This window comes from Anthonomus grandis, chromosome 12 (genome assembly GCF_022605725.1).
Source record: "Anthonomus grandis grandis chromosome 12, icAntGran1.3, whole genome shotgun sequence".
NCBI lineage: Eukaryota > Metazoa > Arthropoda > Insecta > Coleoptera > Curculionidae > Anthonomus > Anthonomus grandis.
In genome coordinates this window covers 24,154,669-24,178,607 of record NC_065557.1, presented here as the reverse complement: position 1 = coordinate 24,178,607, position 23,939 = coordinate 24,154,669, and the positions used below count along the sequence as shown (strand labels likewise).

Below are 23,939 nucleotides of genomic sequence, written 5' to 3'. Positions count from 1 at the left end.
AAGCACTGGTTTATGCAACCCCAATAATTACCCGGGAAGATCTTATCCAAAGAATAACCAACGCTGCCCAGCAGATCAGGAATACCATAACAACTAGAACAACAAAGACTGAAATGAGAAGGCGCTGCCGAGCCTGTATTCGCAATAGAGGCTCTCATTTTGAACGAGATTTGTGAAGGTAAATACTGATAAATGCGTTACTTTACAATTTATAATCAAAATACAAAACCATGTCACCTAACTTTTAAGCATTTGTATCCTGTGAGCTAGCTTAGGTAATAAGGAAGTTTTAAGGAAATTTTGAAGAATGTAGCGTAATTTTTTTTTAAAAAAATATCAACTAGAAAGTGTAGTATTTTATTTAAGAAAAAAAAATTACACTTTGCATCGAGAATTTACCTATGGTTACAACTATTTGCGGGACTTTTGCCATTACAAACGTAACACTATTGTGTTGAGCATGTATTTTGCCTAAAAAGTTAAAAAAATATACAGCGGATTTTCTGGAAACTGCTTTTTAAACCACTAAGGTCTACATTTTGAAGAAAAACAGAAAAAATTAAATATGTCGAAAACTATCAACTTTTGCATAATACATATTAGGGTTCAATTTACTTCTTACTCCCTCCCCTATCACATCTCCAAAGGAATGTATCGAATTACCAGTAACCCTGTATATGCTATTAATTTAAATTTAAAGCCTTAGCCTTAGCCTTAAAGTAACAAAATTCTGTAACTTAGAAGGAATAAGGAAGATATCACTTCTTTAGGTCATAAACACAAATTTCTACACGCAAATCAGGAATATCAAATATGTAAATACTAAATACGGATTAATTCATAAATAAAAAAGACTGTCAAATGTCACTTACGTCAACAAATATTATTTATTGGGAGTAGCTACTGTACTAGTAGTCCTGTCTCATTATAGGTAAGTATTTGTTTATTTATATAATCATAAAATATGCACACGGGGCGGTAGCGCTAAATAGTGGGTTATGTAGTCGTTTGAGCCCTACTTAGGGAATAGGATGAGAGTTAGAAAATGTGAATTATAGGTACAAACACGGTTCCTAATTCCAATTCCTATGCCTTATTCCTATTCCTAATGCCTATAATGAATTCAAAGATATTTATTATTTTGACTATAAGTTAATTTACATTAAACCTCATCGTTATTATTTACCTATTAATAAATAATTATCCTAAATTATGTTTTTTTTTCAAAATTTATACTTATTATATATTAAATTACATAAAATATCAAAACATTTAAATAAATAATACCCATTTTTTAACACCTGATAAATGTGTTTTGTTCATATAATGTAAAATCTAACTATATTATGCCTTTGTTATCTAAAATTGAGTCCACAGCCAACCCATCTAACTAAAAAGTGTTCCAGACAAAACCAAAAAAGTTATATATATAAGTTATATATATAAAACCTAAACCAGTTTTACACTTGATAACGGTTGGAGATACTTACCAACCGAAACGTCGTGTTACATTAAATAAATAAGACAATGCAAGTTCGACAAGATGTTTTCAAATATTATTTTATTATTTATTGCGAGTGGCTACTATACTAGTATAATTATCGTAATTTTCTGTCGTGTCTCATTATAGGTAAGTATTTGTTTATTTATATAATATCATAACATAGGGGCTACCGCCCCGTGTACATATATGATATTGATGTATATATGATGTATGATGTATATATATTATATACGGCCTGTATGATGTATATAATACGTCATACAGGCTACCTACTAGGCGGTAGCCCCGTGCCTCCTACAAGACGCGCTCATGGGGCGGCAGCCCCATGAGCGCCCATGGGACTGTGTGGTTGGCGCATATGTGGAGTTGGGATTGCAAAAAGGCATTGGAACCTTAGGTTAGCGCTAAATAGTAGGTTAGGTAGTCGTTTGAGCCCTATTTAAGAAATGAGATAATATTTAGGAAATGGGAATTATCGGCACAAACACGGGGCAACAGCCCCGTATGCGCACATGGGATTGTGTGGTTGGCGCTTATGTGGAGTTGGGATTGCAAAAAATGATTGGAACCTAGGGTTAGCGCTAAATATTAGGTTAGGTAGTCGTTTGAGCCCTATTTAGGGAATGGGATAATATTTAGGAAATGGGAATTTTAGGCAAAAACACGGGGCTGCCATGCCGCCCCGCTCCGTGTAGTTTGTATATACAAACGGAGCGTCAGCCCCGTGTGGGTGTGCTTGTATATTCGTGTGTACATACAAGCATACGCCCCATGTGCATGTCAAGTCCCAATCTCATATCTTTGAAAGGCGGGAGGTAGCCCTGCTAATCATTAGATTATAGTTTTGGAGATAACTCTTATGGTTGCGCTTACTTATTTATACCAATGTTTTATTAATAAAGATATTTATTGTTTTGACTATAAGTTAATTTACATTAAACCTTATCGTTATTATTTACTTATTATTAATTAAATAGCTTAAATTATTTTTTTGTTTTTAAATGTATACTTATAATATATTAAATTGCATAAAATTACAAATAATTTAAATAAATAATACCTTCTTTTTTAACACCTGATAAATGTGTTTTGTTCATGTAATGTAAAATATAACTATATTATGCCTTTATTATCTAAAATTGAGTCCACAGCTAACCCATCCAACTAAAAAGTGTTCCAGACAAAACCAAAAAATACTACTGGGAACATAGTGAAGCCACTCCCATTTTTGTCAACAAGCTTGTTGGTTTATTTTTCTTATGTGTAAATTACAAAATATCTAATTATAGGGGTACAAAGCGATAAAAAATCCTATAAATTTACAATATTGGCCCCTCAAAAAATTCCAAAATTGCCCCAATATATATATTTTTTAATTATAGCAAAATCAAGAGCTAAAATCTTGCAAGCTGGCAATAATTATGTATTTAACATATGTAGAAAAACCTTCATAATTTCAAGTTTTGTATTTTTTCCAATCATCCTTACTTTTTTATCAATATTTTGACCACACTCAACATGTATTTAAATTTAAAAAAAAAATGGTTTTTGACGTCCCTTTAACTTTGTCGGACCTTCATCTTGCACAAATGGCACTTTATAGCAATTTTTTGAACATTGTTCTTTCGCAAAATTTGTATCTGCGTTTGGCGTGTCATCGTCACCAGGCGCCATCTTTAATAGCTTTTGTGAACTGTTATGATGGTAAAAATTTGTATCGCACCATTGCAGCAAGATTCAAGCCGTCTTTTCACATGTTAATACCGGTGCTTTCATTACATCATATTAAGGGATAACCGTTATTATAAAGGTACAATAGGGGATCATACAAATAAACCTAAATAAAAACTTAAATGTGAATAAAACATCTTCGACGGTAGAGACATAAGAAGGTTTATTGCGACAAATTTTGTAGCATTTTTATCAAAAAGGCTATAGCGATTCATAATCATTATCAAAAAATTTATTTGCAGTATTTATCGGCCAGTTTAGCAACATACAAAATGGCATAATATATAATATAACCGATTTCATTTCTACAACCATCGAAATGGAAATTGAGAGGTGTAATTTTTTCTGTTCACACTACTAATATTACACAGTCTTCAAAGTCTCAATGTGCAATTAAACGATTATTGCTTTTGTTTCGGTAGCTAAATATTGTAAAAAGCAACAAAGTACAAAAAAAGTAGGCCTTTTTATTCAATACATAGGTTTTTTAATAAATAATAATTTAATACATTCTTTTTAATTTCAAAAAAAGTTAATTTAGGTAAGATATTGAAAAGAAAAAATGAGCTCAGGTCGTTAGATAAAATTTCAGCTCCTGTATATGTATACAAAAAAATCTATTATACGTCAAGTAAATTATTGTATTTAAGATTTAATGGAGTTGAATTAAATATGACGAAAGCGATAGTTAAATATTGAAGTTCATATTTCTTCTAAATACGTGAATAAGTCTATTTTCCTCTTCTGGTAAAAAATGTATCACAATATATCTCTACTACTTAAAGGTTAAAGCTACAGCGATACAATTAAGTGAATATGTAATGTACATACGTGTACAGGTCCGAGAGTTTTTCTTTTATGTTTACATACAAAGTATTTTTCTACCTTTGATGTATTGTTTTCAAGGTCATTTTAAATATCGGTGAAACAAGGGTTCAATAATAAATGTTCTACTTAAAATAGAGGGTTTTTACCTTGCTCCTTAACGATTATCCCTACTCCGTGAAAGAAGCCTTTAAATCTAGGTTTGGCACTTCTTTGATCATTAATAAATTTAACTTTGACAGTTTCCATAGGCGTCACCGCAAAAATTGCCTCACACACGCCAGCCCCCAAACCGCAAAGCAACCTGTTGGCTGGTGACAAACTTCCGTCAGGCTGAACGACCATTCCTTTAAATGTCTCGAAAGCACCAAATCTTAAAAAAAAACATTAATTTGTAGTACATTTCTAGACTGATTTTTTTTTAAATATAAATAACATATGTTATTAGATACGGCATTCTATCCAATGGGAAAGTCAGAATAATAATACAAGACATAAAATTTCTTATTACAATGAACAACTGACATATATAATGGTTTTATAAAAGATTCTAAAGGCATATCTAATTATTTCATAACACAGTTGCGAAAAACGCTTTGTATACAGCTAAATCCAGAAGATGCAATGACACCTGAGAAATAAAAAGGGTTTGGCCATAGAATATAAGGCATTATCATCAAGTTCTAAGATATCAAACCCATTGAGGTCCTTTCCCATACCTATTGACAGTTTGACCGCTATTAGGTCTCTTGTGCAGAGACCCATAAGGAGAAACATAGCATATTGCTAGTTAGAATGCAGGCACGAGGATTCTCACAAAGTACATGTTTGTGTATTGTACCACTAGTTAGACCTAAGCCTTTAACATATTCCTAGTCAGTCCAGAGCTCCTGTATTAACACGTTGATATTAAGCTCATTGAGCCTTTTGCACAGAACAGCAGTAGACGCTGTCCCGTAGCATAGATTAGCCGGTGGGGGAATCAAAATAGATTATTTGTTAACATAATTACACCATTAAGAAATAAAACGGGCTTACCTAACAGCACTTTTAGGTATTGATCCATAAAGCAATACGCTTAAACCTCTATACAAACCAAAAAAACCATGGCTCTTAATAGTTTTTTTAGCACAGTCTATAATACCATCATACTTTTTTGCGGCACCTTTTTCGTCAAGTTGAAGCTGTGTTTTTACATATTCTGTAGGGAAGGTTATGCAGATTTCTATGCCTCCAGTTATACCACCTAACACAAAATCATTTAATAGCATGTCCTTTAAAGTTTGTAAGGTAACTAACTTACCGGCAATAATTCCTTTCAATCCTTGGCCTCCCCCGCCAGCAGGGGCTGCAGCTCCATTTTGATGCATCCATGGTCGATGTGTAAATGGATTAATGAAGGATGGTGGAGTCGACAAGGACATGTTCTAGGACTTTTTCAAATAATCTTTACTGCAATCAATAAAATGAAAATTATCAGACTTGTATTGTCTTAAGTTAAAAAAAAAGTTTAACGCCACGTTTCGGTTGGTAAGTAGGTATTCTATATATTCGACCATTATCAACTTAGAATACACTAGAATTAACATTGGCTGTTTTGGGTTGAGCGCGTCTACACAGGGGAGAGAGAATATTTTGTTGATAAATATGCTATGTTGCCAGTGATTACTTAATTTTAACAAAAGAAAAAATTTTATAATAAAGTATTGTAATTAATTATCATAAATTGAAGCATTAATATTGTAACGAAATTCAGAAACACACTCCTACACTTATTCCAGGAATACTCTTTTATGTCAGGAACACACCTTTACTGACAACGTCAAAAATCCAACCTGACTCGCGTTGACTGTCGTTTAATCGTTTCTAAGATAAGCAACAAAACTAATTAAACTGATTAAAATGTCACGATCTCTTTTAAAGATCCACTGGAACAATTTGGACAGTCCAAGGAAGAAAGTATACAAATTCCAAAAAAAATAAAAAAACAGAAATTTGCAATAATATAACCCAATTAACCTACATTTAACTCAAACACTACTTCAAAACTAAACACTGTAGATGAAAATATTAAACTAAACGTAAGTAGAACCCTTAATTTACTTAACTAATCAATTTAAACTACAAACAGCTAAAAAGTACAAAATTTATAAGAATAATTAACGTATTTCCATTTTCATGGCAATATTATAAGACAGCATAATTAAAACTGTTTTGTACTATTTTTATTCTAATAAACAATAATAATTAATATTTATAATTTGGCTTTTTTAAATCGCCAAATTTCCACACAGAACTGTAACGCTGTAAATTTCGCCCGACAAACTACGCTCATTGTTAACGTTGTCGTGGTGAAAGGTAGGACCTTTTGAATAGTGTTAGTATTGAAAGGATATTTTGAGTGGTTTCAGTGCGATTTTTATGAAATGCTGCATTCCAACCTTAAAAGGGGCGCGTTTTTAAATTCAGCAAGATTTTTTGATGGATTCCATCCACGAACTTAAAAATATACCTGGACTGCTAATGCATATGGCCACGATAACCAAAAATGACCACTGCATGGTGGCCGCCATTTTTATAGTGGTTGCGTCCTTTTGATGTTGTTCACTCTGAAAATTTTTAGTTTGCCAACAAAAAATATATTAAATAACGGTAATAAAGTTGACATTTGACGTGTGAGTAAAGCGGATTGCCTAGTTTATGACGATTTGTAAACGACGCTTGGGTATATCGTCTGGAACAGGCGATGTATCTTTCTCCTTATTTAATATGTGAATAATGTATCACCATCTTTATTTAAAGGTATTTGGTTCAGTTTCTCAAAACCGAATTATTGTAAATTGACCGCCTGTGTTGTTTATATTAGAATAATAATAATATATTGAGTTGTTGACAGAATAATATGTTTTTCCTATAAAAACCCTTTATAATTACAAATCCTCATAAAATCATCTATATTTTGATTCTTATATATGGTTGTACCTATTAATGTGGAAACACTGTAGATGGAAGGAAAGTAAAACTCTTAATAGTAAAAATAAAAAGAAAATAAGTGTTTTTAACTGAATTTGTTAAGTAAATACAAGCAAAAATTTAAATGAATATCATGATTTTCATGGTATTAGAATTTATAAGATTCAAGATTATCAGAATGATAAAACAAATATTTTAAAGTGCACGCATCTATTCCAAGTTGATTGAAACTTTGGTCTCATTATAGGTGAGGATTACTTTCTTTCATAAATTTTTCGTAAACGAAATTCTTAAAGAAGTACCAGAAAAATCACAGATCTAACGCAACTATCTTAAATTCTTACCTATATGTAACTTTCTATTTTGTATTTTTGTAAACATAACCTCTCAAAAACTTTAATTGTTTTGTTTCCCTACAGTTGGCACAATTAAAATTGGTCAGAGTGGCCAACATCGAAAGGACACAATCACGCAAAATGGCGGCCCCCTAGTAGTGGTCATTTACTTTTCATTGAATTGGCAGTCCAGGATGCGGATTCCGTGTACTGTTGAATTCCATAGCGACACGTCGCCTATAAAATTTTGTATTCCGTGCACCGTTTGCTAGACGACTTTCGCCTGTTCTCGGTCGCTACGAAGACGGCACCTCTTGACGTGTTGATTTCATCTTTTCTATATGACTTTCTTTGTTTTTTTCATATTTTGACGTTGGACGGTTTTGTAAAAATTGTTAATTGTTTTTTTTTTGTTGATGGTACTTATATGGGTACTGTATGGGTATTTAGAAAAATACCCATACAATGTAAAACTAATAATTTTTAAATTGTAGGTATTTGGTAGCACCTTTTTGAGGTTCTTAAATTTGCCTTGATATTGTTACGAGCTTCATTTTTGTTAGGTTTGTGTTGTTTTTATTTGCATTACATTTATTTTGGTTATTGTAGTTTGATTTTAGGTTCTAAACGTGTTGTAGTTAAGTTTTACGTTGTTATTTCTGTTTGTTTTTGTCATTTGTTAGGTTAGGAGGGCACCAATAGGGCTCCAAATTTAGCTTAGTTAGGTTATATTTTTGTCTGAAACTATAATGTTTTGTTGTGTTGCTTACCTTAATTCTTTCTAATTAGTTCCATGGCTACTTTCTATAAATTTCATCTCAAAAATTTGGCATGTAACATATACATAGCGTGTTTCTTTGTTATACAAATACCTATTTATATTTTAGATGTTTCCTGTCAATATAAATAATATTGATAACCAAATTTGGGGGCCTTTCACATATTTGCAAAAAAGTTTTCCAGTGCTGGGAAGTCACCCTCATTATTTTGTGGTACCTATTTTATTTGGCCGAGTAAATATCGAATTAGTAAATTGCAAGTAAATATTTTTGAAAGTAAATATCGAAAAAACAAACCATCATAGATCACATAACCTACAAACTATTGACCAACACAAACACAATTAAAAAAATATCCCTAGATATTTAGTAACAAAGAAAAAATACCTAGAATTTGCTCAAACATTTTCAGAATGAATAGTATCGAAAATGCGACATATTGATAAATCCCGACTTTTACCGAATCGGTAACGATGGGTACACAGAATACATATTTGGCGACGTGTTGACTTTAGAAGTGGAATTCAACACTAGAATTCGACATGTTGAAAGCGACAGAACACGGAATCCGCGTACAGGTATATTTATAAGTTCGTGATTCCATCAAATGGTTGACAGATTGACAGCTGCTTGACTGATGACGTAAAACAGCTGATTTGTGATGGATCATCAACCCATGAACAAAAAATGCTTTTTTGTATTGTTGTGTTTTGTTTTCCTGTTTTGATTTGACTTTTCAGTTGATTTCCAAATTTATTTTTCCTCCTTAAATTTCCTCTTTGTTGTTATGTTTTAATAGGACTAATCTTGAAAAGCTAATTATCTTGTTTGTTTTGGTCAAATCAAAAATTATTAGAAAAAAATTTGAAAATGTCAAAGTCAACGTCAACATTTCCATCACACCATTCCACCAAAACGAAAATACGATGGACCAGTGATTGCCATCATTGATGTATCCATCATATAATAAAGAAACGTGATGTGATGGAAAGCAGATAATTTAGAAACGCAAAAAGCAAATTTTGCTTAGGCGGAGAATCGGCTGCTGAATTTAAAAACGCGCCCACTCAGTGAGGATCCTGAAGTCAAGAACTTCTTAGAAGCAACCCACAACTCACAGAATCCAGGATTCTTCAGGAATGTGGGGTATTATGCGGCGTTAACTTTACAGTGTTACTATTTTGCCAAGAGTTTGCAGACGGTAGCTCAGAATTATTTGAGGCTTGGGATTGTTCGAAGGTTCACTTATGACTGGCTATTAAACAATCTAAACTTGATTATAACTATTAAATAAGAGGGCGCCACTTTTTTTTTTTTAATGAAAGAAAACTAAGAAAAAAGATTTGGTATATAGGTTTCAATTAACAATTAAATGACCCTGGATAAAGTAGATTTAAAGAGGCAAAAAAAATATCTTAACAATACAACCAAATTATATTTACATCAAAGATATGTATACACCTCATTTTCTAATCTGTTAAATGTTAATAATTTATTATGAATTAAAATATGAATAATGTTGATATGATTAAATAAAATAAGTTTGTCAAAAGTAACATTTAAATTATGATTAAGCTACTAGGTAGATTTCAGCACTTGAAAAATAAATTGCAACTATTAAAGTTTTTAGTAAATATTTGTATTACGCAGGGGAAAGTTCATAAACCTTTTTACCTAAGGCATATCAGCCTTAACCGAGTTATATCTACTTAATTACCAAAAAAAGGTACTGAAAAATACTGAACAAAAATTAACTAAAATTATAGATAAGAAATTGACATATTAAATTATGATGTTGATTAAATATTTGTAGCAATAAATTGATTTTAAAGATATATTAATAAAAATTTAAATATGTGAGACAAATCTATGGTTAATAATATTTAAATAAATGGAATAAACTGGCCTGTATATTCCTCCAAGAAATAAACGGTTAGCCTTCAAAATCAAGGCTGTAAATGTGTGCCATTGGTAGCTTAGCTATCCGGACTGGGAATTTCTAATACTAGCTCTAGTTCTGGTCCCAGCTCCACTGCTTTCAGCAATTTCCTGGGGAAATCAAAAGCCTGCAGCCATCAACAATTGAAGAAGAATAAAGAGGAAAATGGAAAAGTAAAACCCTAAAACAACGGTTGCCATTGTATTCACTGTCGATAAAAATGAATGGCGTTCAAAATGTGACACACTCACCTTGCTAAGTTTCATTATCTATCCATCAAAATCTCGGGCATCCTACACCAGAATTATGAAATAAATGGTTCCCTAAAGGAACAAGATTAAGGACTATAAATTATAAACCATATTGGCCACTTCCTGCTTCACAAACTTCGGAAATAAAAAACTGGCCTCTTACGTGTGCTTCTACCTGCGACACGGGAACAAGTCCTCGAAAAATGGATGCAGTACCGACTAAATAAGTTACGACCCCACCTCTCGCCTGAGCTGTCAATGTCAATCCAATCAGAGAAAACATCAATCAAGACCAACCAGAAGAGTGACGGACCGTCAACAGAAAGCATGAATAATAAAACCAGGAGAGTGACGCGCTACAGTAGCAATGTGTCATTGACAGTGCGAACCCAAAGAAACATTGATAAAAGAAGCTGACTGAACTTATTAATATAATTATTGAAATCAACGAAACATCAATGGAGCGTTAGTGAAAATAAGGAATAGAAAAATAAAACGCTACAACACACTATCTATTATATGCAATATGAGAATACAAATACAAAAAGATTCATTTCCCAAAATACGCACGATTTTTTTTACATAATATCTTATCATTAACTCTGCAGCATAATTGACGAAGTCAACTGTGTGTGCACCTTGACTAAAAGAATAGGGACAGAGATAGCAAAAAAAATTAAAATAATTAGTTGTTGGTGTTGTTATAGTAATAAATATTAAAATAACAGGGATTTGCAGCACAATGATTTTCCCAAGAATAAACGCGCAAATTGATGTAGAAATAATAAACAACCTACAAGATTGTATATTGCAAACAAATATCCCATTAAGATTGCATTCAACTCGGGGACACAATCAGGGGCGCAGTATTAAAGAATAAACTTGTTAGCCTGTGGGGAGACTCCTATCCAACATTCTCTGCGAGGACCAATATAGAAGAGAAATCCATTGTTCAGACAACGACCTGATGATATCTCCAACTTATGGCGACCATTACTAGATGACTGCTGTAAAATATAACAGATCGCATTCACTCCTGACTTGAATTTAAACATCATCGCTCACTTCGAGTATTTAAGCCTGTAGTTTACTCTTGACAATGAATGGATGATACTTCCACTGAAACGTCGTATTAGCCAAAAATATAAAAATACATTTTAAAAGAGACGAGACGTGATATCTTCGGGCTGCAACTAACAGTTTGTTCATTTTACGGAACACAAAATTGGACAAAAATGTTATGTAATATAAAAAATAAACACTTTTAAGTACTAACCTCGTAGAGATTTTCCAAGCATTTGATACATCTTGAGGTATAGCTACAAAATTCGCCCATCCTTTTTAGTACTATAAAATGGTTTAGGTTTTATCTGACAGCAAGATTACGGAAAGTTAGAGTGGAAGATAATAGTTATTAGGTTTCTCCCCAAGGATCTACTTTGGATTGAAAATTTATTTAACGAATTATCCGGCCATTGTAAAAAAGCCACTTTGTAAAAGTGAATGTGAAAAAAATATCAATAATATCAATTATATAAATTCAAACTGTTTTCTAGTAATAAATTGTCAATAAAGCCAAATTTAATTATATTATTCACTTTTTGGAAGCCAGAGTATCATCTCTTGGCTCTTTGGACTGGATTTTAATTTTTTTAATATAGTTTTTTATTATTCTTTAGTGTTAATTTAAGTTTAAATTCATTTTTAGAATGCCTGTCAATGTTATATAACCTGCAATAGGTTGAACGCGCTCTGCACTTGATTTTAAAAATTTATATCCTTTCTATGTTGAGTATTACAGCTACCCCCAGTTGTCATGTTTACAGATTTGGCTGTCCATAATCATGCAATTAAAGCAACTAATTATATTGTACTATTGTCTGCAAAGTTGTAAGGAATTCAGCCATACTTCAGTTCGATTTTTTAGTAACATAAGCAGCAACAACACTCTTACACAGAATTTTTTAAAATTTGGTATATAATAAATTTCGTCACATACCATGAAATTAGAATAACAACAAAACAAAAAACAGGTAAATCATAGTTATAAGTATTATAACGATGCACCTAGCTCGCAAAATATTGGTGAAAGAGATAGCGACTTATTACTTATTTTCACCGGTAAATGGTCCCGATAAGTACCCACTTTTACAAATTAAATTACTTCTTGACTTCACAATGTTCATTTTCAAGTTTACTGATTAGACACATGCGATATCAACATTTGTAGCACTATCAGCAACCAGAATCCATCCATTTCATTAGTTTCAAGCGAGCCTCTATGTATAATAAAATGCAAATCTGCTTACCGCTAACTATATAATATGCGGTTTCTGAAATATTAGATTATTTCCAGTCTTAGTTGACCATCAAAAAGCATTTATTGCAGCTGCGTTTTTATGAAAAAAAAATTACATATTAATTTTTTTTTCGCGAAAACGATTGTAGATTGTAGTCTAGGAAGCCATATTGCAAAAAATATTGAAAAATTAATAGAGAATCAAAAAGAATTATAATATTGTTATGAAAATGTAAATACATTAATTATTCTCATAACTTTTGTACTGTTTTTCTCTAATTTGTAGCATATTATTTTCACGTATAGTTTCTAGTTGTTTCAATTTAGGTTATTTTATTATAAATCCTAGTAGTTTAAATATTGTAGAATTTGTATACTTGGTTGCTTTAACTGTCAGTATTCTCTTGAAATTAAGGATATATTTAACCAAACGTAAGATATTATACCTCCTATAATATTCTAAAGGGGGTATTACATAAGCACAGCAGCTATTGGTCAGGTGAGCAGGGTAGAGGATAGATCCATGCGTCTTTCCACCTATTGATTTCCTCCCTGAACGCCACTTAATTAATTAAAAGTTTTATTTACAAAAAAGTAGTGTTATCTTTTAATTAAGAAAATCAAGAAAATTTAATTATTTCATCAACAAATTTCTTTACAGTCTGGTGTTGTCCCCAAGTAAAACAGTTGAGTTTTTTCTAAATAGTGTTATGTATTTACCCCAATAAAGCTATAATAAATAGTAAATTCTATTGTATAACTACAGAGTTTCAATATAAATAAACATTTAAATATTCTAAAACTTTTCCTGTCAGAAGTAAAGGCCTATGGGCACGAGATAATTAACTATTAATAATAATTATTATTTTAGAACCTGGGAAAGCTTCTGAACTTTCTGCGCAGAAGCCAAGTATTCATGTACCATGGATTATTATAATAAGATAAACCGCAAATAACAGGACTATTTACATAACTGACTCAAACTAATAAATTGTGAAAGTAACAACAAATATAACTATAATAGAATTAGAACGGACTTGCCAGTATTATTCCTCGTTGGGTCGTATACATCTCGAGGCAATGTATGTATGTAAATCAATGGTGAGGTCTTGAAGTGCTATCGGCTGACGGTTGAGGTGTTGGTAGCAGCCTTCTGCCCCAGGTTAATTATAGCTTAGCCTTAGCAAACGACTAAGAAGAACAGGAAGGAACCAGCAGAAACTAAGGAAATTACGCAGAACTTAGTAGACATTTAGAAGACTTGTAGAGATTATGAACCGATCATGAAGAAAACCCAAAATAAGAAACAAAGGTGTAAGAATTAACAAAGGAACCAACGGCAAATGAATAACTAACCCCTAAAGTTTAGTTAAAAATTAGTTTTCTAACTAAAGTGTAATTTTGCGGCAAAATATCAGCATGTATAATGCATAACATAATAGGCCAGCAATAAATGAATGAATAATGAAAAACGACTATCAGGTCCTCCAGTTAAATAGCACAAGATAGGTCTTTGGAAAAATTTACGGCGAGGAAGACTTTGGTTGACCAATGTTGTCAATACAAATATTGAATTCGAATTGGAAAAATCGCAAAAATGATCGAATCAAATCGTAATCCGGGAAACACAAGTATAGACATGCCTTGATGAAAAACGCAGAACCCAACATTAATTCCATAATATCAGTACCGAATTATATTTTAATAATTAGTAGGTAATATTAATATTTTATTAACAATCTAAAACAATATCAAAGTATGGTTATTTCAGCAATACCCCGGTATCCAAGCATAGATCAAGATTGACCTTCGTAAAACAAAATTTGCGAGTGTCTAACGTCCATTAAGTGGCTATTACGAAAAATGAACCTGTTAATCGTGTTTATTTTTATAACTTAGACTAATATATCTAAGCACAATTGTAATATGATTATTGTAAATAAAAGATAGTTCAATAGAGATGGTAAACCGATTAAATAATTTAATTTATACCTATTACTTAAATTATTCAAATTTATTGAATTTCTGCAACCGACTATACTATTATCGTTGATTGAATAGTGGGAAGATACGCGATCATTCACTTCAGTTTTCAGATCATCAGTTCAGTTTCGTTCACCGTGTGGTGCTGCCGGAATCTAGGAACGATTCATTTAAGCTGCGTGGACTTGGCTTCGTTGAGTGAGGTTTTCATCGACGCTGGAGTTATATCCGTGAGAGCCGCTGACTCTTCCACCATAGACTTTTCCAATGATTAACAACGCTATTGAAAAAGTGATCATCGTGAGAACCGCTGAATCTCCACAACGTGGTTGGCTACATCAGCATATTTTATCTATACAGGGTCTTTCAGAACTATGGGATCAAACTTCTGGGGGTTGTTCAGTACAACAGAAGAAACCGCTAGAGTGCGCCACAGCTTCTTTAAATCTTAAAATTGCATTTTTGCCAAAAAACTTTTAATAACGTACACCTCAAAATATTATATATAGCTTGAATAAAGAAAACAGCTGAAAATCAGCTATGACTGGACCGATTTTTTTTTAAGCATATTTTTTTTAAGTCTATTGTTGCCTTATTTTTTCAACCAAAAAAAAAATTCAAATTACTTTTCCTAAAATCCGCTAGAGGACGTTGACTTGTGACTAACCCTTTCTGACGGATTATTTCAAAAACCTCAAATGCAACTATATGTATTTTTTTACGTCATTAAAAGCGGGAAAGAAAACTAAAGAAACTGGTGAAAACGGCACTTCGATATCATTTCTTAAACAAAAGTTATAAAAAAAAGTGTCCCTTTGAAAATAAAAATGACGAAAATGGCGATAAACTCCTATTTGCTTAGACAAACTGAATAAACTCCTTTTATATAAGTATTTTTTTAAACAAACAAACTCATAGTACTCTTTTAGAAAATCCGACATACAGGATTGATCGTTATACGTTTATTTATACAGGGTGTTAACTAAACCAAGTTGACCAAATGGGCCTATTTTGGGAAAACTGTGCATAGGAAAGTTGAGTTAGTAGGCTATGGAAACAAAAGTGACAGGTAACCATGGAAGCAAAATATGTAAATATTTCAGTTAAATGTCATTTTAGCGTCTCTTCTTGGGATTGTTAAAGCGTTTTTAAGTCTCGCTAATAACATCCAATAGTTTTCTTGTTAGTTCGCCGTATTGTGAACTTTGTTTTTCCAGTTTTCCGTGTTGTTTCAGTTTTTCGTGTTGTGCCAGTTGCTCGTATTGTTCCAGTTTTTCCTGTTTTGTTTCGGTTTTTTGTGTTTTGTTCAAGTTTTTTGTTCCTTAACTTTTTATCTCTGTTTTTCGTATTGCTTTGTTTAACAATGCTTTACACAAACGAAGAGGCGTTTGACATAATAGGTACTTATTTTGAATGTATGAGAAATGCCACAGTTGCTACAAGGGTGTATGCGCATCAGTATCCTGATAGACGCCATCCTACTGCAAAATTTTTTCTTCGAATCACACATCGTTTGCGAACGACTGGAAACGTTCGGCTGCCCGTGTTTCGGAGACAACGCAGGGGACGCACCGAAGACAACATAATAAATGTTTTAGCCTACGTCGAGTTTAATCCTCACTTAAGTACTAGAACAATAGCGCACGACCTGGGAGTAAGTCGAACTACTGTTCAGAATATTCTTAAGGAGTACAGGTAAGCGATCTTTTGGATATTAATCTTCACTATACGCGATGATACTTAATTTTCCCAATGAGAGTTCATTTTTTGATGATGATGCTTTAAATGTAAAATTAACTAAATTTTACACGAAAAGCACCAGATTGGTCTATTCTGTTGAATCAGCAGTCATCATCTTGTTCCAAGTTTCATCCTATCATTAGTCATCCAGTTTCATCCTATCGTTTCATCTATCCATATCATTTAGTCCTGCATCAAGAATTAAGTGCACAAGATTTTGACCGAAGGCTAGACCATTGTCACTGGCTTTTGGGTATGATTGCAGAGGATCCTCAGGTGCTTTCAAACATATTGTGGACAGATGAGGCTACATTTCACAGCAATGGAGGCGTGAATCTCCACAATATTCATTACTGGTCACCAACGAATCCGCACTGGATGCGAGAAGTCCAGCATCAAGGCCGTTGGTCTTTAAATTGTTGGGCAGGAATATTAGGAGGTCGAATTATCGGCCCATTTTTTTTTAACAACGCACTAAATGGTGCAAATTATTTGCAGTTTTTAAGGGAGGAATTGCCAATTTTATTAGAGGATGTGCCACTTGAAATTCGCCAACGAATGATGTTCCAGCACGATGGCTGTCCAGCACATTTCGCCCGAAATGTTCGGGAGTTTTTAGATGCTACCTACCCTGGTAGATGGATAGGACGGGGCGGTACCTTTCCATGGCCGGCTAGATCACCAGACCTAACGTGCCTGCATTTTTATTTATGGGGTCGAGTTAAAGAAATTGTTTTTGCAACAAGACCTACGACGCTACAAAATATGATTGGCCGGATTAGGGATTGCATGCAGACTCTCTCATTTGCTGAGGTAGAGACTGCAGTTCTGTCTACCGAACAAAAGATGATTCAGTGCATAGAAAATGATGGAATGCATTTTGAACATTTGGGGAGGCACTAAATAAATTATGTGTATAACATATTATTTATTATACCACCTAAGATTTATTAAAATTGTATGTAGAATTTAAATATCAAATAACATATTATAGAGTGTTCTATTTAAAATAAGCAAGTTTTCATCTACATCCGGTATCATCAAAATTGTTACAAGTGTCAAATTATTTTATTGTTGTATCTTTAATTAACTTTTCTATGGTATGGTATGGTGCCAAATTTTCAAAACTTTCCTATAGAACAACTATAAACTGTATGCACAGTTTTCCCAAAATAGGCCAATTTGGCCAACTTTATTTTTGCTAACACCCTGTATAAATAAACGTATAACGATTAATTCTATATCTCGGATTTTCTAAAACACTACTGAGTTTGTTTTTTTTTAAATACTTAGTTAGTACGAGTTTATTCAGCTTGTCTAAGCAAATAGTAATTTATGGCCATTTTTATCACTTTTATTTTCGAATGGACACTATTTTGTTAATAAGTTTAGTTTAATAAGTGATATCGAAGTGTCGTTTTCACCACTTTCTTTGGTTTTCTTCCCCGCTTTTAATGACGTAAAAAAATATGTATAGTTGCATTTGAGTTTTTTGAAAAAATCCGTCAGAAAGGGTTAGTCACAAGTCATCGCCCTCTAGCGGATTTTAGGAGAAGTAAATTGATTTTCTTTTGGTTAAAAATAAGGCAACAATAGACTTAAAACAAAAATATGTTTAAAAAAAATCGGTCCAGTCATAGCTGATTTTCAGCTGTTTTCTTTATTGAAGCTAAAAACGCCCCCCACCACTTTATTTGACAACTGACAGAAATTTTTGTAGAAACTTTTTTGTGAGGAAATCTTCCTAGAATAATAATATAATATTTCGAGGTGTCCATTATTGGAGGTTTTTTGGCAAAAATGCAATTTTAAGATTTAAAGAAGCTGTGGCGTCCTCTTGCGGTTGACCAATGAACTTCAAAATAATTTCCAGCATTTTTTTTTGGCCACTTTTATTACAAAATTTTTTTTTTCAAGGCGATACGACTATTAGGGCCTAAGTTCTCGCCGACGTCCATTCTTAGTTGGCCACCCGGTACATATATTTGAATAAGTGTGCAATGAGAAAGTTGCATGAAAAACAAAATCGGTTTTTTAGTATTAAAAACCGAAGAACAAAGTAAAATAATCAATACGTATTTTTTTATTTTGCTTAAATCCGATTATTTTAAAAGATATTCGAGTTTTTAGTTTTGTATATATAGATATACAAAGCATGGAGTGACGACAAACTATCGTCTTATGACGTCACAGGCACATTTCAAACCGCTGTAACTCTGTCAATTTTGGAACTATGAAAAAAAGAAAAAACACGTGTTTATTTATTTTTCATTCCCTATCAAAATTAAAAATAAAAAAATTGATGCAACTTCCTCATTCCATCTTTCTTCTTTCTAAACATTTTTTGAAACTGTGAGATATTTGTAGGAATTTGATAATTTTTTATTAACCATTTTTTAGAAGGCGCAATACTACGCAATAAAATAATTTTCTGTAAAACATGAATTCGCCTTAACAATTTAGACTTTATTTGATAAAATTTAGTATCTAAATATCTTAAAAACCTTAATACCTAAACTATATGATTTCCACTATAAACGTAAATAAAAAATAAAACTAATCAAATAATCTACTTACAAAAAAATACGCGCTAATACAGATAAAAATATCTTACTGGGCGAATTTCTAATCATTCATCTATAGCAGTAGTTTAATTTTGTTAAATTTAGCACAATCCGGCAACCCGCTTCATCGCTCCGTCGAAACAAACCGGCGCGATTTTAAAAATTTCCAATTTAATAAGGCCGGCCGACGCAGCCAAGTGCGGCGTGCGCAACGTCCCTTGGTAAGATTACGCGTCTATTCTCTCGTTAGCCTATGGCGTTGGTAAGGATTTGAGAACATCGTCCACACCGAATTTTTAGTGTTGTATTGAAGACAGTTGGTAGCGGTTCGGTTGTTTTAATTTTTTTTTGATTGTGTGGTGGTTTTTCAATTTTTCATCGAGCTAAAGATGTCATCGAGCGAAAGTGATGATGATTTAATGTGTGCAAGTGCAGGATTTCTTAAATCATAATTTACTAAACAAAAAAAATAAGAAGCGAAGGCGCAGACGCTGGTGGATGACAACACCGTATAAAAACAGAAGTTCCTACAACGCGAGTAATTTATTGGATGAGCTTTGGAATGAAGACTCTGGTCATTTTAGGAACTTCTGCCGAATGTCCCCAGAAATATTTGATGAACTGCTTAATTTAGTGGCTCCAAAAATTGAGAAAAAGAATACCAATTACCGAAAAGCTATTCCAGCTAAAGAAAGATTGACCATTACCCTGCACTATCTAGCAACTGGAAATTCCTTTACTAGTCTGGCGTACACATTTAAAGTATCGAAGCAATTAATCTCGTCCATTATTCCAGAAGTTTGCTTGGCCTTAGTTGAATCACAAGAATATATCAAGGTAAATTTTTATTTGGTTTTGCTTATAAAATTTAGCCTATAAAAACATTAGGTACTTAAGTAGGTATTATTTTATTTGCGGCACTTAATATAGTTGTTCATATTATCCAGGTGATGGCTCATTAGTGGATGTCGAGGGTTGTGCCATACTGAGTGCGACAAGTCCTGGAGCAGAACCGAGCGCTGATAAAAATGCTGGTGTAGATCAGTATAGGTTGCTGATGTTGCATCCCAGGCAACTTGGCAACATTGGGTGATGGCAATGGAGTCGATGTTAACGCCGAACTGTTACTTTCAGGGTAACTCCATTGTGGGCTGGGGTTTGGATGCATAGATGCAGAATGCAGATGTCGATATGTTCCCATTTCTGCTTCGAAAAGAATGGTGGCAAATTTGTGCTTAACCACAGCTCGTGTATGTGGATCAAACTTTTCAAGCTGGCTTGCGACATACTCCCCATATAGAGTAGATTCCGTTTTCTCTGTCCTCCTGGCTTTCTTTGCTTCAATATTTTTCAAGATGTTGAAGGTCTCGCCTATTCGAGGATCCTCGCTTCTCACATTTTTTGGTTTCATATTTGTGAGTGATTTACATTTACTTATTTTATTATTTGATTGAACTTGTGTCTCTTCAATATTTTCTCCGTCTTCCAGTACAAGTTCACTGCTTTCTTGCTGTATGTTTGATGATGTGTCTTCTGATTCAGTGTTTCCGGCCAAATTGGTCTCAAATTGGTAAACAAATAATTGAGAAATAATTACGTAGTCTAATAATTGGTCCTATGTTTATGATTTCAAAACATTTTTTGTGTAATTGCAATTGGTTTGTATTAATCTCGGCTATTACTCATATTTTTAAACTGATCTGCTTGTTAGTCGGAACCCGGAACCGCATAGTTTGTCATCGTACATAACAATATTCAGCAGTAATAAACTTTTATTTTTGTACCTTTTTTCTTTTTCTATTTTATTTTTTATTAGCTACTTTTATTATTTCCTTAATAAATCAAAACGTTCTTTCCAGCTACCCGAAACATCCGAGGATTGGCTTAAAGTAGCTCGCCAATATGAAGAAAATTGAAATTTTCCTCATTGCCTCGGTGCCATGGATGGCAAGCATAAACAAATACAAGCACCAATTTGCAGTGGAATTATTTTAATTATAAATCAACATTTAGCATTGTCCTTTTTGCATTTGTCGATGCTGATTACAACTTTCTATATGCCGATATTGGATGTCAGGGAAGAATTTCTGACGGAGGTGTTTTCAGAAATGCAACTTTGTTTAAAAAACTTGAAGAAAATTCTCTTAATTTGCCAAATCCAGATGTTTTACCAGGAAGACACAACCATATCCCATATATTTTCGTTGCTGATGAAGCCTTCCCTTTAAAAGATAATATGTTAAAACCCTACCCAGGCTCTCATCAAAATGGATCTTCCAAACGAGTTTTTAATTACAGACTTCCTCGAGCGAGAAGAATTGTTGAAAACGTATTCGGTATATTATCTGCGGTGTTTCGAGTTTTAAGGAAGCCAATGTTGTTAGAACCACATAAAGCAGAAAATATTGTTATGACATGCATTTACTTGCACAATTATTTGAGAAAAAATCAATCTTCGAAACATGTGTATAGTCCAAATGGAAGTTTTGATAGCGAGATAAATAGACAAATAATAGAAGGATTATGGCGAAAACAATCCGATGGTAAAACTGGATTAACCACCATTCCAAAAGTAGCTCAAAAATCGGCTACAAGTGCTGAACAAATACGAGCTGAGTTTGCCGAATATTTTACGTCCAACGGTGCTTTACCTTGGCAAAACGATTATGAAAATGATTACAATTTCAAAGTTTTTAGTTTTTCTTGGACGAAACTTGCTATTTAAAAACTGCATAGCTTGGAATGCAAACCATTTTGAACGGTATAAATCTTCTGTCCCCATTCCAGAAAACGTCGTATTTCCACAGCGAACTTCTCGGCGTTAAGAAGTCATTAAACTTTTAATTTTTTTTTTAACTTCTGAGATGCTGCAGTTAAATTGACTAGCTATGTTTTGCCAAATGTCTATTTTCTTTTTTGACAATTTAAATTGTAAATTTGTATGGTCCCATAAAATAGGGTTATCCCTATAAATTTCTATTAATTTTAAACACAAATCTTCGGTCCACTCCATATCAAAAATATGCAGTATGCACAGAATACGCACGCACAGAACAAATATTTTCGAACGACTGAAATTTGAAAATAATCCAAATCTCGTCCACACCAAATTCGATACAAACGGGCATCTCTTTAATGTTACCGCTCGACTACCGAACGCAAGCCAACGCCAACTTTGCCATTGGGAAGCGTTGGTTTCGATTGGCCGCCGCCGTACACACCAAAACCAACGCGTCCCAAGCTACTTCACATGTGCCGTTGGCTAGCGTTGGAAATTCGGTCTGGACGGGGCTTTAGAAGAGTGTTCGCAGATATTGTTGTCGACTGCATTAATTCGTTTAATAAATAAAGATAAATCGGTGGTGGTTCGTGCTTTGCTAGATAGCGGATCGCAAAGCAATTTTATTACTGAAAATATATGTGCTAAATTAAACTTGCCGCAATTCAAGATAAATCATGCAGTTAAAGGGGTAGGTTGTTAACCAATATAAAGAGTGAAGTAAATGTTAATATTAAATCGTGTTTTAATTCATTTAATGCTGATATAAGTTGTTTAACTATTTCCCAGATAACTGATAAGTTACCGCAAATATCTTTTAATAAAAATCAATTGAAAATACCTGAAAATATTGTATTGGCAGATCCGAATTTTAATATATCAGGGCAAATAGACGGTTTATTGGGCTCCGATATTTTTTGGAAAATTATTAGTAGACAGATCCGTATCGAAACAAATTTGCCAATACTACAAGATACTGAGTTTGGGTATATTATAGCGGGAAATTTAAATGCCAGTTCGTCTTCAGTGTCAGTTAATTGTTTAAGCATTAATTTAGAAGATTCTTTAGATAAACAATTAGTTAGATTCTGGAAGATAGAAGAAGTTAAAAAACTGAAAAATAATTTTACTGATTCTGAAAAATATTGTCCGGATTATTTAAAAAATTCAACTACCCGCGATGAAAGTGGAAAGTTTGTTGTTAGTATTCCCTTTAAAAAAATGTATATGAATTGGGGGAATCTAGAGAAATGGCTTTAAGAAGATTTTATCTTTAAGAAAAGAGGTTTTTAAAGAACCCAGAATTAAAAGCTGAATATGTCAAGTTCATGATGGAATATATTGAGTTAGGTCATATGTCAGAAGTTACTGAGGACTCAAAAAATGGTTATTATATTCCACATCATGCTATATTTAAAAATGATAGTATAACTACAAAATGTACAGTAGTATTTGATGCCTCGACAAAGACAACATCGGGACTGTCTCTTAACGATGTTCAGTTTGTAGGACCGACCTTACAGCAGGATGTTTTCTCAATTTTGTGTCGTTTTAGAACTCATACAATTGTTATGATGGGTGACATTTCTAAAATGTACCGCCAGATATGGGTCAATTCTGATGAAAGAAAGGTTTTCAAACTGAAGACGGTTACGTATGGGACTGCATCTGCGCCAGTAAAATGTTTAATGGAGATCTCAGAAGAAAATAAAATCAATTTTCCTCTTGCATCTAAGATAATTAAAAGAGACTTTTTTATGGACGACGTTCTTACAGGCTTTGAGTCAAAACAGGAATTATTAGTTGCTCAAGCTAATCTTGTCGATTTATTAAAAAAATACGGTTTTGAACTTCGTAAATTTTTGTGTAACTGTAAGGAAAGCCTGTTAGAATTTAAAACCAATGAGTGTTTGGATGCAAATATTTTGAATATAGGGGAAAATGAAGCAAATAAGACATTAGGGGTTTTCTGGGATGCTAGAAATGATTACGTATGCTATAAATTTAATATAAGACCAAATAATTTTAAAAATAAAGTATCAAAAAGGGAAATTTTGTCAATTGTTTGTGAAATATTTGATCCTTTAGGTCTTTTGGGTCCTGTAATAATTATTGCCAAATTAATAATGCAAGATCTCTGGAAACTTAAAATTGGTTGAGATGATGAAATTACTAGTGAAATAAAAAATGATTGGTTAAGGTTTTATGAAGAGTTCCCTTTAATAGTCAATTTTAAG

The 23,939-nt window shown here is 33.0% G+C and overlaps 2 protein-coding genes across 11 annotated transcripts in view; one reads left to right on the top strand and one right to left on the bottom strand.

Annotated features, from left to right (window-relative positions):
- The window catches only part of LOC126742661 (putative tricarboxylate transport protein, mitochondrial), a 51,354-nt gene that overhangs the window by 13,826 nt on the left and 13,589 nt on the right, over nucleotides 1-23,939 (bottom strand). For both annotated transcript variants that reach the window (XM_050449405.1, XM_050449403.1), the window contains exons 2-4: nucleotides 5,364-5,512; nucleotides 5,099-5,306; nucleotides 4,210-4,433 (exon numbers count right to left, since the gene is read on the bottom strand). In XM_050449405.1, coding sequence (XP_050305362.1) covers nucleotides 4,210-4,433; nucleotides 5,099-5,306; nucleotides 5,364-5,484 — 553 coding nt within the window. In that variant the 5' untranslated portion in view covers nucleotides 5,485-5,512. The remainder of the gene's footprint in view (nucleotides 1-4,209; nucleotides 4,434-5,098; nucleotides 5,307-5,363; nucleotides 5,513-23,939) is intronic.
- LOC126742663 (uncharacterized) overlaps nucleotides 1-23,939 on the top strand; it is a 222,033-nt gene that overhangs the window by 190,326 nt on the left and 7,768 nt on the right. For 5 of the 9 annotated variants that reach the window (XR_007662632.1, XR_007662631.1, XR_007662630.1 and 2 more), the window contains 2 exons: nucleotides 13,508-14,351; nucleotides 14,408-14,595. The exons of 1 other annotated variant lie outside the window; for it this stretch is intronic. Coding sequence is in view for 1 of the 8 variants with exons in the window: in XM_050449411.1 (XP_050305368.1) it covers nucleotides 13,508-13,573 (66 nt within the window). In the remaining 7 variants the exon portion in view is untranslated. Of the gene's footprint in view, nucleotides 1-5,653; nucleotides 6,142-9,723; nucleotides 13,136-13,507; nucleotides 14,596-23,939 lie in introns of those variants that run through there. 3 more of the 9 variants (XR_007662629.1, XR_007662634.1, XM_050449411.1) reach the window with 3 other exon arrangements.